This window comes from Rattus norvegicus, chromosome 13 (assembly GCF_036323735.1).
Source record: "Rattus norvegicus strain BN/NHsdMcwi chromosome 13, GRCr8, whole genome shotgun sequence".
NCBI lineage: Eukaryota > Metazoa > Chordata > Mammalia > Rodentia > Muridae > Rattus > Rattus norvegicus.
Genome location: NC_086031.1, coordinates 85612157 through 85631560, shown reverse-complemented (window position 1 = coordinate 85631560; position 19404 = coordinate 85612157). Strand labels below are relative to the sequence as shown.

Below are 19404 nucleotides of genomic sequence, written 5' to 3'. Positions count from 1 at the left end.
TATTTTATGTGTATGGGTGTTTTGCCCATGTATGTATGTGCAGCCACGTGCCTGTGGAGGTCAGAAAAGGGTGTCAGACCCCTGGGAACTGTAGTTGTGGACAACTGTGAGCCAACCTGTGGATGCTGGGACTTGAACTCAGGTCTTCCAGAAGAGCAGCCAGTGTCCTTAACTGCTAAGCCATCTCTCTAGCTCCAATTTATCTTAATTTAAAATAAGTAAGTTTATTTATTTTTGAGTTACTGTTGCATTTATATTTATAACATGTGTAAAGGTAAGAGGACAACTTTGTGGAGTTGGTTTTCTTCATCCCCTTTATGTGGGTGCCGAGAGTGGAACTCAGGTCATCAAGCTTGCTTGGCAGGTTGGCCAGTGAGCCCCTCCCCCCCTTGAATTTCTTTATTATCACTCCGCTTCTCCCTTCTGAGTAGGACTGCAGGCATGTGCCATGCTTGGTTTGTGTGGACTGGGGACTGACTGCATGTTGTTTCATGGATGCTGCATTATACCAACTACTACATTCCCATCCCAATCTATAGCTTTGTCTTAGCTGCTGTATTGAACAGAGCCTGCCTGTGGGCTATGGCAGAAGTCGGAAGACTATTTGGAGCCTTCTATAGGGGATCCTCAGAGTTAACTGATAACAGTGAATGTGTGTACATACACATGCATGGTTTTGGATCAAGAGTTGCCTGTGTTGCTCTGGCTGGTCTTGATCCGGTGGACTTAAGCTATCCTGTTTCTTCAGCTTCACAAGTAGTTGAGACTAGCAGTCTGTGCCATACTGTCCATCTAGACACATATTTTAAATTCTGAAGTGATTTTAAATCTGTAAGAACACTGCTGTAAGAACACCATAAAGAACACTGTAAAGAACTCTGGCATACTCTTCTGCAGTTTTAAAATTAGGTCACAATTGCCCTGTTTTCTCCTTCCACCTTTCATCCTTAAATACAGTATCTGTCATCCCCCACCAGCAGATAACAAGCCACAGCCCACTCCAGGCTTTCCTATGTTACCACTGTGTGTTTCTTCCATTCGGAAAATAAACGGGGACACAACACTGGTGTTCATTTTACAGAGACAGTTTACATTTTGCTATCTATCTTAGTGGTCAGGAATTCTTCCTGCAAACACACATTGGTTTGTTTGCTGTTGTTGTTTGTTTTTTTGCATTTCTCTCTGATGTCCTTCATTCTGGAATAGCACTTTAGAGTTAGCACTTTAGAGTCTTTTCTTTTCCTGTCTATCATGCCCTTAACAGTCTTTATGCAAGAACTTCATCATAATCTGGGTCTATACACTGTGTCCTTGTGACCAGTCTCAGGTCATCAGTGGCAAGTAGGCCTGAGGCCTGATGCTGTGCCTGATTCTCCGACTCAAGTGGTGCTGGGGAGCTAAGGTGCTTGGTCACATGATTACAGATGAGTTGCTGTCTGTCAGGTTTCTCCACTGTCAAGTCAGTTATATCTTTTGTGTTTTTATTTATATTTGGGAGAGATAATGTCCTGTTATTATGGACATCCTCACATCCCTGTCCTCCCTGAGTCTGCCAGCCTAAACCAACCACTTCTCAAAAGGTTGCCACATGCAAATTATCTGTATCCTGTCTTACATTTATTGAAGCAATGCTTACACTATTAGAAACTGTAATTCTCTTCCCTTCCTTCCCTTTCCCTTTTCCATATGAATTCACTGAAAAAAAATTTTTTTATGTTAGTGGCTTGTAAACTTTTGCTGTGTTTTAATGTTTAATTTAATTTCTCAGATTTGATCAGTGGAGTTCATTCATGTTAGCGCCTTTGCTCTTTCAGCATCGTCACGTCATTTTCGTTTGTGTGTACATGAAGTAGCAAGGACTCTACTAGGGCTTGCACATACCGGGCATGGCCGTGCCTCTTCCCATCGGTTCATGACTTTTACTGAGAATTTCCTTGTTTTCTTTTCTTAAACAAATAAAGATTTCCTAGGCTTAATTTGTACGTCCTCTGCTCTGAATCAGCCATTTCTCCAAAGAGCCCCTTCGTGATTTCCATTTAGTAGAGGATGGTCCTCATGGTCTACTATCTGAGCACATTATTTTCTTTCTATGGTGTGTCACTGTGCACAAACCTCTCAACAGGCAGAACCAGGAAACGAATGCATGTCTCTGTGTGCGCACACGAACATCTTTAATGATCTCTTTCTCTCTGTTTCTCTCTCTGTTTCATATTTGTTTTGAGACAGCTGTCATTCTATAGCCCAGGCTTGCCTGGAACTAGTAATATAGCACAGGATAGCCTGGAACTTGCGTATTCTTTCACCACTGCCTCACCAATGCTGGGATGATAGGCATGTGCACCATTCATGGGTCTATATGAATGCATTCAAAAATTAGTTCCTTTACTAATTATTTCAGTCTAACGCCTTATAGTTCTTTTCGCCTTACCCTCTCCATATGTCAGAATCCTCCCTCTGACAGGCACTTCACTCCAGTTCCTTTAGATACATTTATTCTTTTGCTTCATCCCTTAACAGATTGCTAACTGGGACCACTGCTAGCTATTCGGGCTTCTCTCCCATCTGTCATGCTCTTCTCCCGCCCGCCAGCTCCATGTCATTGCCACCGACACCAGGCAGCCTGCTCTTCCCCACCATTTCTGTGGGTAGCAGACACTTTGCTGCAGATGACTAGGCACAAACCCAGCAGCCTCACTGCTCTGCTGTCTTAGATGCTGGCATCTTTGTGTTGGGGAGGCTAGGGAAGAAAAAGACAGGTAGGAAGAGGAGGAAAAGTGGGATGAAAGGTAGGAAGCAGCCAGGTTATGATCTATAAACACGTTTAGAGTAGAAAGCTGATAGGATTTGGAAGTAAATTAATATAGAGAGAGCATGGGAAGGGAGTAAACATTGGTTCTAAGGTTTTAGGGTTGAGCCACTAGGAGAATTGAATGTCATTAAGTGACAATTAGAAGCAGTAGAAGGTGAGATAGTAGGACCAAGAGCTCCAGTGCAGGGTGCCAAGTTAGAGGTGCCTTTTAAACAATGACAAGATGTAAACGCAGTGTGCTTGTTACCTGTGCTTCTTGTCATTACAGCTGGAGATACTTATGTGGGAATGCTTGACATAGAGATGCTGTTAAACGCCATGAGTTCAGTGGCACTTCAGAGAGAAAACATTTGAAAGAGAGCTTTATGCTGAGCCCAGGGGCAGTTTCATGTTAAAGGGACAGGGAACCATTAAGGTAGGGTCAACCTTAAGGTGGGAGGGAAATCAGGTGAGTGAATGCAGTGTTTGGAAGCTAAGTGTAGAAATGTTTTGGTTAACAGGGAAGGATCAGGCTGTCAGATGCTCTAGATTGGTCGGTAGAGGCAAGGACCGTGTGCTCAGTAGTGTGGAGGTTGCTGGTGACACTAATGACTGTTGTGTACAGAGTCGGGTCCTTGACTGGAGTAGGTTCAAGAAGGACGGGAAGAAACAAGAAACAGCAAATGCAGAAAACTTGGACGAGGGTTAGCCTGTTCTTAAGGCACATTGTCACAGTCATCTTGCATGACTTTTGGCTCTGGAGCGGAGTTGAAAGCAGGCCTTTCTGACAAGTGTGTGTGTGGCCTGGCATTCTTACTATCTATACAGTGTTGCTGTGCTTTATTTTAGCTGGGGAAAGGTTCTTGTTGCTGCTCTGTGTCCTCCTTACTGTTCTGTTGTTGTTTTATGACACCATGACCAAGGCAACTTATGAAAGCTGGGGGCTTGCTTACAGTTTCAGAGACTTAGTCCATGACCATCATGGTTGGGAGCATAGCATAGCAGCAGGCAGGGATAGTGCTGGGGCAGTAGTTAAGAGCTTATGTCCTGATCACCAGAGCCTTGAGACTGCCTCTGGTGTGGGCTTTTAAAACCTCAAGGCCCACCACCCGTGACACACCTCCTCTAACACGGCCATACCTCTTAATCCTTCATAAACAGTTCACTAGCTGGCGTCTAAGCTTTCAGATGGATGAGCGTTTTGGGGAGGGGCTTATTCTCACTCAAACCACCACAGCCAGATAAGTGAACCGGCAGTGCCGCTGAGGAAGCTGAGGAACGTGTGCGTCAGAAATCACTGCGGGAGTTTGTACAGAGGAGGATCTGGAGGGTCTGGAGCTGGGAACTTTAAAGAGTTCTGGACGTGTTGGGGAAGGGAAGCTTTACAGAGTGGATGGAAGTATTGGGCCGTGTCCGCACCTTGACCTTCTAAAAAGTTTTTAAATGTAGATTATGGAAGAATCTTTTTCTGGCCCATATATTTCTTGTTTGATAAGGAAACTTCACTAGAAATTAGAATATGCTTCAAATTGCTGAAATTTAGGCAAGTCTTTTATTATCTATGTAAACATTTTTGTGTGTACATGTGTGTGAGTGCCTGTACATATGTGTGTGCATGTAGAGGCCAGAGGTCGATGCTACGTGTCTTCCTCAATCAATTTTACCTTTTTTTTTTTTAACCGAATTTTATCGTATCTGTGTTGGGGTGAGGATGGGCATGCCGCAGTGTGTGCAGAGGTCAGAGGACAACTCTGTGTGTGTGTGTGTGTGTGTGTGTGTGTGTGTGTGTGTGTGTGTGTGTGTCTCCTTCTACCCTCATATGGCTTCTGGGGTCAGAACTCAGGTTAGCAGGCTTGTGCAGCAAATGCCTTTCCCCGCTATCTTGCCAAGCTTCCACTTTTTGTTTTTGTTTCTAAGGCAGAGTCTGTTACTGGAACTGAAGTTCACTGATTGGGCTAGCGAGCCCTAGGGAACCCATCTTTCTCTGCCTCCCCAGTGCTGAGGTTCCAGGTATATGTAGCTGTACCCACTTTTTTGCACGTGATATGGGGAGCCAAGCCCATGTACTCAGGATGTTCACATTGCTTGAGCTTGTCAGCAGCAGCAGTGCCTAAAGGAAAACTAATAGATCCACCAAGGTTCCACTCTCGGACTCCTGAGTGACAGAAGCGTTGCTCTTTCCTTCTTTATTCTAGAGTCCACGTTGTTTGCTGAGCTTGGCTATTTCACAGACACGGATGATGTCCAGTTTGATGCAGCACATGAGACTTACGTAAGTACTTCCTGGCGGAGAAATAGTGAATAGCTTGGTGTTTCACCTGTACTATGATTAATGCAAGAGGGTTTCAGAATAGTAGGCTTAGGCTAGTAGCTAAGTGACACCATGAACTATAAATGTTAGTAGCTCCTTTGTAGTCAGTAAGTACAGAACTATAACATTGTCTAGGTCCTGGTTTGAGAAGCCTTGTTTACTTTGCATATGTTTGTCTTAGGGGGTGAGTGACCTTGGAAAAGTCATTTGACATCCTATTAGTTTGTTTTGGACTCAAGGCTTCACTCTGTAGGCTTGGATGGTCTCAAACTTACTACATAGCTCAGGCTGGCCTGCAGTTGCTATCAGTCCTCTTGCCTCAGCCTTCTGAGTGCTGAAAGTACAGGTGTGAGCCATCCTAGTTCTTGATTTTTACAGATCCTTTGCTGCTTGTGGGAAATAGTGGGATTAAGAGGCATGCGTGAGTCATTCATCTAGTCAAGAGGAACTTACCAACTTCCTCTTCAAGAGCTCTGAAAATTAGTCACATCCTTATTTTTATCTTTGATTGGTTAGAGAACTATGTAAAAACTGTTATTGTAATACTTTGAGCCATCAAAACGGCTTAGATTTTTTTGATTAGTGTATGTGTAGGTGGTTAGCTTATGGAATTCTGAACTTGGCTTCACTCTTCAATGCCTTTTCTTTACCTGCTGAGTTTTCTTTCTTTTTTTTTTTTTTTTTTTTTGGTTCTTTTTTTTCGGAGCTGGGGACGGAACCCAGGGCCTTGCGCTTCCTAGGCAAGCGCTCTACCACTGAGCTAAATCCCCAACCCGCTGAGTTTTCTTATTGTCTCTAAAATTGTGGTTTTTGTTTTGTTTGTTGAATTTATAAACATTTTAGAAGTTTGAAAACCACAGAATGGTAGGGGGAAAAGCACGTCCTTCTGCAGCACTCACCTTCTTTATGAATCCTGTGTGTGACTCCTGCGTGCGTTGTTTCTGGCTGTGACTGCGTTCTTTCTTCTATAGAGAGATGACATGAATAGTTTGTTTTTCTCAATAACAAAGGGAAAATCTATCTTGTTGGATCTGGATCTCTCTGATGGCAGAAGACTTATTTTGTGAATTTTTATTGGTTTGTTTCCACATAAAAAAGAATAAATCTCGCAAATTTTTAGTTATTGAACCTATTTCCTTTTCTGGTTGTTCTTGTCCTTTGTTGAACCAGACTTACTGTATCCCTGGGTTCTCTAAGATGTTTCTGCAGTGTGGAGCAGGTGGCTTGGATAGCTGCCGTTATGTTATCCATGGCCAACGGTGCCTGATGGTTTTGTTTCACAGTATGTGTATTTCATTTTAATCATTTGCTGATTTGACACCTACAGGAAAATAATTTTGATCATCTTAATTTTGATTTGGATTTGATGCCTTGGGAGTCAGACATATGGAGCCCCAGCAGCCACTTCTGCTCAGGTAATGATGTGCTTTACCCATAAACGCTCTAGCCAGACTCACGCTACAGTTTGGCTAATACTCGGGATCAAGTGGGTCAGAAAATCCTGGCCAACAGGATGACGCTAGAGTTACCGGCAATTAGGAGCCTCATAGCTGGGTCCCTGACCTTGACGTACATCCTTTTGAGGAGTGGCACAGCTTGCCTAATGCTTTTTTTTTTTTTAAAGTGATCAGAGTTTTATAATGACAATAAAGAGAACAGGAAATTGGATAAAAATGTCATTTGTTTCCTGTGTTGGTTTCTTAAGGTGTAATCATGAACCTTTCACAGGCTGTTACTCAGGGCAGATCAATACACCATAAAAATCCTTGTTATTTGGACAGAGAGTTTAACTACAGTTTACAACAGTTTACTTTGGATTTTAATGTTTAATTTAAAAGTGTAAATTTAAAATTTATGTGTGTGTTTTGCCTGCATGTATGTCTGTGCACTGCTTGTGTGCTTGGTGCCCAGGGAGACCAGAAGAGGGTGTCTTTGTGAACTTTGTGGGTTCTGGGAATTGAACCTTGGTCTTTTGGAATATTAGTCAGCTCTTAACTGCTGAGCCATCTCTCTAGCCTTAATGCTCATGTTTTTTGAATAAAACTTATAATTCTCTTTAAGCCTTGGCTAATGTGACTTTGTGAGATTCAATTCAGAGATTTCGTTTTCCATAACTTTATGCAGCTTCTCAGCCATTCTGGCTTTGTTCTACGGTTTTGTTGTTTAAAACCAATGATCCATCCTACTGTAGGATAAAAATTAGCCTTTTTTTTCTTCGAAAGAAAATAACATTATCATAACTTATACCTTTTTCTTACCAATACATCTTACTTTCTTTGTTAACTAGATATAAAAGTTAATATTCCCTTTAATTTTTATTAATTTTTTTCTGGTATGTGTATGGGTGGTGTGTGTGTGTGTGTGTGTGTGTGTGTGTGTGTGTGTGTGTGTGTGTGTGTAGAGGCTAGAGGACTTTTTCTAGAAACATTTATTTTTAGATTTATTTTTTATATTCATGTATGAATGCTTTGCTCACATGTATGTTTGTGTGCCATGCGTGTGCCTAGTGCTTTCAGAGGTCAGAAGAGGCCCCTGAGTAGTTGGTTTCTTTAAAAACACAGAAATATTGTAAGAATGTGGTTTTGTTTTAATACGAGGTGTGGGACATGGGGCTGCTTCAGCTTGCCCACAGCAGCTGACTATGATTTGCCGAGTGCTCTAGCAGGGGCGTGATTTTGCCAGCTGCAGCCAGTTTCTGCAAGTGTCTGACATTTGGAATCCTGGGGATTCTTCAGAGGGAATATAAATGCTAGGGCCCTGAGAGGCAGGGTGGGTTGTTGGTTGTTGGTTGTTGGTTAGTTGTTGTTGGTTGTGGTTTGTAAGTAGTCATGTGCAAAGAAAAATATCCTGACAGTGAAAATCAAACTGGCCCCAAGGAACTTGACACCCCTAACTAGCAGGAAGTAGTCTAATGATTGTCACCCTTTTCCCCCTCTATCCTTTTTCCTCTCCTATCTAGTGTTAGGGTGTTGAAAGGGGGGGGGAGGGGTGGAAGAAAAGAGAACCCACAAAGTAGCCAGAGTCTGGCTACACCCTGGAACTGGAGTTATGGACCGTTGTGATCTGCCATGTGGGTTCTGGGAATCAAACTCATGTCCTCTGTAAGAGCAGGTGCTCATCACCGCTGACTCAGAACTCTGGTCCCCTCTGTCCCTTCCTGAGTTATTTCTTTGTGGCAGAGTCTCTTTCCGAACCCTGAGTCTATGTTCTTTGACTAGGCTGGCAGCTAGTAGTGCTGATATTTTAAAGGGAGCTTGAGGAGGTTGGGCTTCAGTGTGCTGAAGACCCTGGAGCAGGCTGTCACTGAGAGGGCAGAGCTGACAGGAGACACTGAAGGAGAATTGTCTTCTGTCTTCTAGTGTACTTCCTTCTCCAGCCCTGCCTGCACTGCCTAAAAGGAAGTGGGCGTAGAGATCATTAGTGTCACAGTTATAGGAGTTGAGAGGAAGTGGACATAGAACCAGCACACTTCCCAGTAAATTCCTTTTTATCTCTACCCTTCTATACTCCTTCATTTTATGTTCTTATTTTGCTCAATTCCTGTCTTCCCTCATAGAATGTGAGTTACATGAGTGTTCTCCAGTCCAAATTCCTGACCCGTAGATTCTGGGAAGTTAATAAAATGGTTGTTTCAGCAAAGATTTAGTTACACAGTAGTAATAGAAAACTGGGAGTGGGGTGGGGGCGCTATGTGTGTCTCAGCGGTAGTGTTTACCCAGCATGCACAAAGCCTGGGGTTTGATGTTCAGCTCCTCAAACAACAACAACAACAACAACAACAACAACAACAACAACAACCACCAAAGAGCCAAAAATAAAACAAAAAGCCAAAAATCTAGAGAGAACACTGACCTTGTGTTTTTGTGTTCTGTGATGGGAGGTGGGAACTGGTGAAGGTGAATAGGTAGGTACGATTTAAATGGGAGAGCACTGCTTACCATGTTTCCTTTCTGGCTGTGGGCAGTTGCCTTTAGTATGTGGCATAATACTGAGAACACAGAAGAGCTGATAGAGTAGAATCTTTCACCTGCTCTTGTTCCTCAACCAAGAAAGCCAGTGCAACGAGTTTCTTCTCCTCCTCCAGAGAATTCGTGCACACCACTTCTGCAGTGGAAGTGGAAGTGGTTTCTCACCCAGAGTTTTTCATTGAAATGAGACATTTTTGTAACCTTCCCCTCACTACTAATTGAGTTGTCAAAGGCCATTTTACCTTTTTACCCATCTTATTCTGACTTTGTATGTGCTGTGCTGTAAACCATTCTCTGTGTCTCTCCGTGGCAGACATTAAGGCAGAGCCCCAGCCTCTTTCTCCGGCTTCCTCCAGTTGTTCTGTCTCTTCTCCTCGGTCCACAGACTCCTGTTCTTCAACTCAGCACGTTCCTGTAAGTGGCCAGTCTTTTGTGATGAATTGGTTATAATGCTGTCTGGAAAATGGGGGTGAGGTGGGGAAGGCAGTTGTCATTAATGTTTTGAGTAACCATATTCTTCTGAGGAAAATGAGACTTGATAGGGCTTGTGGGAGTGAGAAATCTGTTAGCCTCTTGGGTTTGGCTTCCTCCCCTTTGTTCTTGCTTCCTTAAAGCCTAGCAGTCTTTGCGTACGTTTTTTATTTCTTCCTGCACCTCTCTTTCCTCTCTCTTAGAATATACATTCTTTTCGGACTTGGAAAAATGTAAGATTTATAATCCCTGGGTCATAGAGTTCAGGAGCTCAGGAACTCTACCATTAGCTTTTGAATGAGCTAAGATCTTTACAGAAGTCTGATAGCTCCTTTGGAGTGAGTGCATCTCTCTCCATCACAACAAAAGCTTTGAGGTCAAGAAAATGGTCCTTCTGATCTAAACCTGTGCCCTGAGCAGATCTTGGGCCCTGGCTCCACACCCAGTCCTATAAATCAGAGGAAGCTTAACTCCCAGGTGCTCTAACACACCCAGGATCACAGGTGAGGAGGCCACAACATCTGTCCCAACACCCGGATCCAGGTACACAGGAACGCCTGCCCAGCAAGTGGCACTGGTTCCTTCTGGTCTGAACCTGTGCTCTGGGCAGACCTTGGGCGCTGGCTCTGCACCCAGTCCCACAACACCCAGAGGAAGCCGGACTCCCAGGTGCTCTAACACGACCAGGATCAAAGGATCACAGAGGAAGCTCTACTCCCAGGAAATTGGCCACACCCAAATTTACACAATATCTTTCCACAAATCCAGACCTACAAAGGATAATAGATGGAAAACTCAAACACAAGGAGAGAAACTACACCCTAGAAAAAGCAAGAAAGTAATCTTTCTTCAACAGACCCCAGAGAAGAGAGCCACACAAAATAAATAGTTTCACCTCTAACAATAAAACTAGCAGGAAGCAACAATCACTTTTCTTTAACATCTCTTAACATCAGTGGACTCAATTCCCCAATAAAAAGACATAGACTAACTGGATATGAAAAGAGGACCCAGCATTTTGTTGCATACAGGAAATGCAGCTCAGTAACAAAGACAGACACTACCTCAGAGTAAAAGGCTGGAAAACAGTTTTCCAAGCAAATGGTCCCAAGAAACAAACTGGAGTAACCATTCTATTATTGAATGAAATCAACTTTCAACCAAAAGTTATCAAAAAAGGTAAGGAAGGACACTTCATATTCATCAAAGGAAAAATTCACCAAGATGAATTCTTCAATTCCGAACAAAGAAGGAGAACTTTAGACCAATTTGCCTTATGAATATCGATGAAAATACTCAATTAAGATTCTTGAAAACCGAATCCAAGAACACATCAAAACATCATGATCAAGTAGGCTTCATCCCAGGGATGCAGGGATGGTTCAGTATATGGAAATCCACCAATGTAATCCACTATATAAACTCAAAGGAAAAAATAAACACATGATCATCTCATTAGATGCTGAGAAATCATTTGACAAAATTCAACACCCGTTCATGTTAATAGTCTTGGAAAGATCAGGAATTCGAGGCCTATACCTAATCATAGTAAAAGCAGTATATATTAAACCAGTAGCCAACATCAGACAAAATGGAGAGAATCTTGAAGCAATCCCACTAAAATCAGGGACTAGACAAGGCTGCCCACTCTCTCCCTACTTATTCAATATAGTACTTGAAGTCCTAGCCAGAAAATTAGACAACAAAAAGAGGTCAAAGGGATACAAGTTGGAAAGGAAGAAGTCAAATTTGCAGATGATATGATAGTGTACTTAAGTGACCCCAAAAGTTCCACCAAAGAACTACTAAGCCTGATAAACAACTTCACCAAACTGGCTGGGGATAAAATTAACTCAAATAAATCAGTAGCCTTCCTCTACTCAAAGGATAAACATGCTGAGAAAGAAATTAGGGAAAGGACACCCTTCACAGTAGTCACAAATAACATAAAATACCTTGGTGTGACTTTAACCAAGCTAGTGAAAGATCTGTGTGACAAGAACTTCAAGTCTCTGTAGAAAGAAATTGAAGAAGATCTCAGTAGGTGGAAAGATCTCCCATGCTCATGAATTGGTAGGATTAATAAAGTAAAAATGGCCATTTTGCCAAAAGCAATCTACAGATTCAATGCAATCCCCATCAAAATTCTAACTCAGTTCTTCACAGAGTTAGAAAGAGCAAGTTGCAAATTCATTTGGAATAACAAAAAACCAGGATAGCAAAAACTGTTCTCAACAGTAAAAGAACTTCTGGGGGAAATCACCATCCCTGACTTCAAGCTATATTACAGAGCAATTGTGATAAAAATTGCATGGTATTGGTACAGAGACAGGCAGGTAGATCAGTGGAACAGAATTGAAGACCCAGAAATGAACCCACATACCTATGGTCACTTGATCTTTGACAAAGGAACTAAAACCATCCAGTAGAAATGGTGCTGGTTCAACTGGAGGTCAGCATATAGAAGAATGCAAATTGATCCATTCTTATCTCCTTGTACAAAGTTCAAGTCCAAGTGGATCAAGGACCTTCATATAAAACCAGATACACTGAAACTAATAGAAGAAAAAGTGGGGAAGAACTTCTGACATATAGGTACAGGGGGAAATTTCCTGAACAGAACTCCAGTGGCCTATGCTCTAAGATCAAGAATTGACAAATGGGACCTCATAAAATTACAAAGCTTCTGTAAGGCAAAGGACACTGTAAATAGGAGAAAATGGCAGCCAACAGATTGAGAAAAAATCTTTACCAATTCTATATTCAATAGAGGGCTAATATCTCATATATACAAAGAACTCAGGAAGTTAGACTCCAGAGAACCAAATAATCCTATTAAAAAAATGGGGAACAGAGCTAAACAAAGAATTCTCAACTGAGGAATATCAAATGGCAGAGAAACACCTACAGAAATGTTAATATCCTTAGTCACCAGGAAAATGCAAATCAAAACAACCCTGAGATTCCACCACCAGTCAGAATGGCTAAGATCAAAAACTCAGGTGACAACAGATGCTGGCGAGGATGTGGAGAAAGAGGAACACTCCTCCATTGTTGGTAGGATTGCAAGCTGTTATAACTACTCTGGAAATCAGTCTGGAGGTTCCTCAGAAAATTGTACTACCTGAGGACCCAGCTGTATCACTCCTGGGCATAAACCCAAAAGATGCTTCAACATATAACAAGGACACATGCTCCACTATGTTTATAGCAGCCTTATTTATAATAGCCAGAAGTTGGAAAGAACCCAGATGTTCCTCAACAGAGGAATGGATACATAAAATGTGGTACATCGGGGTTGGGGATTTAGCTCAGTGGTAGAGCGCTTGCCTAGGAAGCACAAGGCCCTGGGTTCGGTCCCCAGCTCCGAAAAAAAAAAAAATGTGGTACATCTACACAACGGAGTACTACTCAGCTATTAAAAACAATGACTTCATGAAATTCTTAGGCAAATGAATAGAACTGGAAAATATCATCCTGAGTGAGATAACCCAATCACAAAGAACACACATGGTATATACACTCACTGACAAGTGGATATTAGCTCAAATCTCAGAATACCTAAGAAAAAAATCCCAGATCATATGAAGCTCAAGAAGAAGGAAGACCAAAATGTGGATGCTTCATTCCTTCTTAGAAGGGAGAATAAAATACTCATGGGAGGAAATACAGGGACAAAGTATGGAGCAGCGACTGGAGGAAAGGCCATCCAGAGACTGCCCCACCTGGGGATCCATCCCATATGCAGCCACCAAACCCAGTCACTGTTTCTAATGCCACAAGTGCTTGCTGATATGAGCCTGATATGGATGTCTCCTGAGAGGCTCTGCCAGAGCCTTACTGATACAGATGAGGATGCTTGCAGCTAAGCATCGGACTGAACATGGGGACCCCAATGGAGGAGTTAGAGAAAAGCCTAAGGAGCTGAAGGGGTTTGCAACCCCATAGGAAGAACAACAATATCAACAACCAGACCCTCCAGAACTCCCAGGGACTAAACCACCAACCAAAGAGTACACATGGAGGGACCCATGGCTTCAGCCGCATATGTAGCAGAGGACGGCCTTGTCTGGCATCAATAGGAGGAGAAGCCCTTGGTTCTGTGAAGGCTCATTTCCCCAGTGTAGGGGAATGCCAGGGTGTTGAGGTGAGAGTGGGTAGGTGGGAAGCAAGGAGAGGGTGTATGGGGGTGGTGGTGAAAGGGGATAACATTTGAAATGTAAATATATAAAATATCCAATGTAAAAAGAAAAAGCTGGGTCTTTTTCCATATGACAGGAGAAAAAAGCATAAAAGATTATTTTTGGTTATTTGTGATAACGTTTCTGGAAGACATTGGCATTTGGAACAACAAACAGGAAGCAAGATTTACCCTCAGTCTGGATAGAGTAAACAGAGATAGAAAAAAAAAATTACCTCTTCTAGAGCTACGACATCCATATTCTCTAACCTTTGGACACCAGGACCCCAGGCTTTCAGACCTTTGACCTTGACTGAAAGTCATTGTTGGCTCCAATGGTTCCCAAGGCGTTGGATTTAGACTGAGTCAAATTGCAGGTGGGCTAGCATGGGACTGCTCAGCTTCTGTCACATGAATTTATTCCCCCACATAGCCTATTGCTTCACTTTTCTGTTTATGTAAGATCTTGTTCTCTTTGTAAGTAGTTTGTCGCTCAAAGATTGCACCCTTGCTCATGAATTGTTTGTGTTTTCCTGCAGGAGGAGTTGGACTTGTTGTCTAGTTCTCAGTCTCCCCTTTCCTTGTATGGCGACAGCTGTCACAGCCCCTCCTCAGCAGAGCCACTGAAGGAAGAGAAGCCTGTCACTGGTCCTGGAAACAAAACGGGTGGGTATCTGTCGCTCGCCCAACGTCTATTATTTCTATTTTAGACAACTTAGATTCCATATTTAAAAGGCAAATCTTGGATTAAGTTTATATTTATTAAACTGACCTGTGTATGGGTGTTTTATGTATATATATCTATATATCTATATATCTATATCTATATCTGTATCTATATCTATATCTATATCTATATCTATATCTATATCTATATCTATATCTATATATATATCTGTGATCCAAGTGGGTGTCTCCTGTCCCCAGAGGCCAAAAGAGGGCTTCGAATCCCCTGGGACTAGGATTGCAGATAGTTGTGACCTGTTCCAGAATCCAGGTCCACTTGTGTAACAACCAGTACTCTTAAAACCCTAAATTACATCTTTTTTGTTGTTGTTGTTTTGAATGACAACTGCGAAGAGGACAAGGGGAGAAATTTTCCTGTGATGGTCTTTGTCATCATAGGTGAGAAATATTAAAGTAGACTTGGGTTCTGTTGTCTGCAGGAGAGGCTGTAAAGGTCCAGTTACAGACACTGTGAGCCTCTCAGCTCATTAAGCGCAGGCTTCATTCAGTACTGTTAGCCTTTACCAGATCATGTTCCCCCTTCCAGAACTGCACAGAGGATGATCTCAGGTCGGGGAGTTCTTTTCAGTCCACTCTGTTACAGAGAAGCTGTGCATATGCCCCTTGGTGACTGTTACTTGAAGTCAGGCTAATACATAGAGGAGCGCATGTAACGTGATATGTTTTCTTAACTTTCTTCAGATTGATTTGAATTTTGTTTTTTTACTCCAGAACATGGACTGACTCCAAAGAAAAAAATCCAGATGAGTTCAAAACCTTCAGTTCAGCCCAAGCCTTTGTTACTTCCAGCAGCACCCAAGACTCCAGCAAACGCCAGTGTCCCAGCAAAGACCATCATCATTCAGACACTGCCAGCCCTGATGCCACTGGCAAAGCAGCAGTCGATTATCAGTATACAGCCTGCGCCCACCAAAGGTACCCGTGAGACTGATGCTCTGCCTTTATTGGAAGAAACGAGGTTTATATTACATAGTTTAATAAGGCTTATATTACACACTTTAATATGTGTTCAATTTTTTGAGCGTGTGGCATCACATCAGAAAATGTCCTTGTCTAAAGATTTTGCAGAGAAAACTAAAGTGATGAGGTTCATGTCCTTCGAGAGACAGTACATTACAGATCATAACTGTTTCTTTCTTTCCTTCTTTCTTTTTTTTTTTTTTTCGGAGCTGGGGACCGAACCCAGGGCCTTGCGCTTGCTAGGCAAGTGCTCTACCACTGAACTAAATCCCCAACCCCCCTTCTTTCTTTTCTTTAAAAATATATATCCAAAATGTATTTATTGGGAAGGTTCCACTCATCTTGAATCAGGGGCTTTCAGTGCTGCTTCCTCCTGAAGGAGCATCCTTCTGTCAGCCTTGCTTTCCCACCTGTAGGCTGACAGAGGACCATGGAGCAGCCAACACACAAGACTACTGTTTGTGCATGGCTAAAGACCGTGGTGATTTTATAGCATCCTGGGCATTTCACATCCATAAAGTAGCAATTGGGGCTCTGCACCAGGCGCTTTTTCTTCTCTTTTGGAGAGGGATGAAGGAGATCCTTTGTGAGAGACATGTTCTCGTAGGGAGGTCATCACCGCCGGAAAGCTGCTTCTTTTTTCTTACAGCTTTTATTGTGATAATATCTGGATTCAAGGTGCTGCTGTTGTTCTTGTGGTGGTGGTGGTTGTTTTCCTCCTCCTCTTTCTCCTCCTTCTCTTCTTCCTCTTCTTTCTCATCTTCCTCCTCCTCCTTCTCCTGATTTCTCTTTTTCTTGCTTTTTTTTGAGGCAGAGTCTCATGTATCCTTAACTGGCCTGGAACTCTGTAAGTAGACCCAGCTGGCTTCAAAGCAGCAGAGATCTGCTTGCTCCTGCCTCCTGAGTGCTGGCACTAAAGGTGTGGGCCACAACTGGCTGAGGCTTTTGATAGGAAATCACTTAGAATGAGGAAGAAACTTTGGAAGATGTTTTATTGCTATTTTATTCTGAGATTATTCTGGCTGTGGCCTTTTTGTTTTGATTTTTTTTTAGGTGTGGTTAGGATTTAAAATAATAAGGACCATTTCAAATCAGGGATGTGTTGAGCAATAAATATGGCTCTTAATTTCTGAGGAGACTGTAGCAGGGCGTTGAACTAGATTTTAGAAGACCTGATTTGCCAATTAGCTCAGCATTGGTGTTTTTCTCTATTTTCTCCACCAGATGGCATCGTGTGCTCGCGATTCTACCAGAAAGGCAAATGGATGTCTAGGGTTCATACACTAGTGATAGAAATTCAGGCTTGAGGAATGATAATCTTGAGATATGTGCATCTGAGGCAGCTTAGTCATTCTGTACTTACATTGATCCGTGTATACGTGGCTATGAGAAAATGCATGTAGCATTCATTTCTCAGGATTGCCTTTATTGACACTAATTAACTGATTGACACTGATTAACTAGGAGTTAATCGGGCATGCGTAAATAAACATCAATGTCACATGTGCTTTAATGGCCATATTTGCATTTAAGATTGGTTAGTGTATCTCCCTGGAGCATGCTTCTGATGGAGAAGGCTTCATAAATTTGATCTCAACCACGGGCAATAGAACGTTGATAAAAAGAACTAAACTAAGACTGGATGTATGGGTGTAAACCTATTCCTAATAAAAATGACAAAAGAAAGAGAAACAATTTGCAATGCCTGCCTTCATTCAGGAGCAACATTCCTATTTGTTTTGTTAAGTAGGGAAAATAGCAGCCTAGGAATAAGTGTCCTTGTGATTTGCAAATGGATGTTAAGGATTCGTAAACTCTTTGAAATGAAGTATAAGATTTAGTGTATATTCATAAATGGAGTTTTAGGACTAGTACCTAAAATAAAGTATTACCAAGACCTCAAAATGATTTGTGTTTTTCCAAAGGCTAAGAGTTTAAGTTCATTATAGTTCCACAGCTATTCAAACACACATATAAAAAGTCATAGGAGGACACTAACATGGCAGTGTGTTAACAAGGGAGTATACTCAAGGGTTGCTCTCAGCTCTTGGCTATGTGGAGTGATAGGAGATCTTTTTTGGTTTTGCTTTTTTTCTTTTCTTTTCTTTTTTTTTTTCAAACAGGGTTTCTCTGTGTAGCTCTGGCTGTCCTGAACTCACTCTCTAGACCAGGCTGGCCTGAAGATAGATCCACATGGCGTCTGCCTCCTGAGTGCTGGGATAAAAGGTGTGTGCCACCACTGCCAGCCCGAGAGCTATAGCGAGACACAGATTGATCTATTCTGAGCAGTTCCAGAGATTAAAAATCATACATTTTGAATTTCAAATGATCTGAAAACTATGATGAGCATGTGCCAATAAAATTGTTTTTATAGTATAATCTTTGGTATTACTATTATAAGCTGAATATTAAATATGTGCCTTTCATACTTCTTTTTTATTTATTTTTTTTATTTTTTTTTTTTATAAATTTATTTATTTATTATGTATACATCATACAGCTTTCTGCCTGCGTGTATTCCTGCAGGCCAGAAGAGGGCACCAGACCTGATTATAAGTGGTTGTGAGCCACCATGTGGTTGCTGGGAATTGAACTCAGGACCTCTGGAAGAGCAGACAGCGCTCTTAACCGCTGAGCCATCTCTCCAGCCCCATACTTCTTTTTTAAATTTGAAAGTGGAATGAGGGGAGTTGGCTCAGTCAGTAAAGTGCTTGCCGCATAAACCTGAGGATCTGAGTTCAGATCCCAGTGCCCACACAGGAAGCTGGGTGCTCTAGGGCCTCTCTGGAAGTAGGCAGGTGCCTGGCCAGCCTGTCTAGCTAGTTGATAAGCTCCAATCTCAGGGAGAGACCTGTCTCAGAAAAGAAGGTGGAACCTTCTTTTGTTGGAAGAAGTACCCAATAGCAGCCTCCAGCCTCCACACACATGTGCATGCACGTGAGAATATATATATATACATGTACCATGTGGACAAGAAGGAAACATGGAACAGATGTGACTCCTACAGGTTTAAGTTCTGATTCACCTTCAGACTTCTTTGATGATATACAAATTACTAGAATTAGGGGATACTTAAGAGAGTAACGTTTAGTAACAAGGGACGCCAGAGTGAAGCCAAGTGGTCTAGCTAGCCAAATCTTGGTAATTATAATATTTCTTCTAAAAAATTATAAAGTGTAATCGGTTTTATTCTCAGAATTTTACCTTTTTTTTTTTTTTTTAAAGATTTATTTATTTATTATATATAAGTACACTGTAGCTGTCTTCAGATACACCAGAAGAGGGCATCAGATCTCTTTACAGATGGTTGTGAGCCACCATGTGGTTGCTGGGAATTGAACTCATGACCTCTGGAAGAGCGGTCGGGCGCTCTTAACCGCTGAGCCATCTCTCCAGCCCGAATTTTACCTTTTAATTTGAGATTTAAATTGGTATAGTTACATAACAATTATGAGAACTAATGAGTTAATAATACATGAAAGCTTCTATTAAGCAGAACAAGTGTTAATAATGCCACACTGTTATTGTGTGCCATTCTTCTCAGCGCTTAAATACATTATCTTACTTAATAGTTATGCGTCTCTTGGGATAGGCGCGCTTAAATACATTATCTTAATAGTTATGCGTCTCTTGGGATAGGCATAAATATTTTCATTTTTTAGATGAGAAAAACTGATGCAAAGAGATATTTGAACACATTGACACAAGTGTGCTATTTTAGAGAAAGTAGCTATTCCAGAAATGTTGGATATATAGTTTGAAATTTTTGAAGAACATTAAAAAGAAAAATCTGACCATCAAAATTAGTGGTCATAGAAGTATTTAGTATTGAATCCAGCTGTCTTCCATTGAGGGGATTTGCATATAAAGTTACAGAGGAATTTTGAGCATGTTCTGGTTTGTGTTTCCATACCAGGAGCAGTAGTCACTATGTTCAGCCTGCTAACTACTGAAGGCCCAAACAGTCCTGTGCATATAA

At 41.8% G+C, this 19404-nt stretch overlaps 2 protein-coding genes across 5 annotated transcripts in view; one reads left to right on the top strand and one right to left on the bottom strand.

Annotated features, from left to right (window-relative positions):
• The window catches only part of Atf6 (activating transcription factor 6), a 179648-nt gene that overhangs the window by 8399 nt on the left and 151845 nt on the right, over positions 1-19404 (top strand). For all 4 annotated transcript variants that reach the window (XM_063272368.1, XM_063272367.1, XM_008769738.4 and 1 more), the window contains 5 exons: positions 4984-5060; positions 6427-6514; positions 9381-9481; positions 14258-14384; positions 15177-15380. In XM_063272368.1, the coding sequence (XP_063128438.1) occupies positions 4984-5060; positions 6427-6514; positions 9381-9481; positions 14258-14384; positions 15177-15380 (597 nt within the window). The remainder of the gene's footprint in view (positions 1-4983; positions 5061-6426; positions 6515-9380; positions 9482-14257; positions 14385-15176; positions 15381-19404) is intronic.
• LOC100911728 (40S ribosomal protein S27-like) lies at positions 15727-16027 on the bottom strand. The gene has a single exon (XM_003751271.6). The coding sequence runs from the start codon at positions 16020-16022 to the stop codon at positions 15783-15785; it is 240 nt and encodes a 79-aa protein (XP_003751319.1). The 5' UTR covers positions 16023-16027; the 3' UTR covers positions 15727-15782.

Excerpts from the sequence above, each read along its gene's own strand:
- LOC100911728 (XM_003751271.6), bottom strand. The coding sequence starts at position 16,022 with ATGTCTCTCACAAAGGATCTCCTTCATCCCTCTCCAAAAGAGAAGAAA.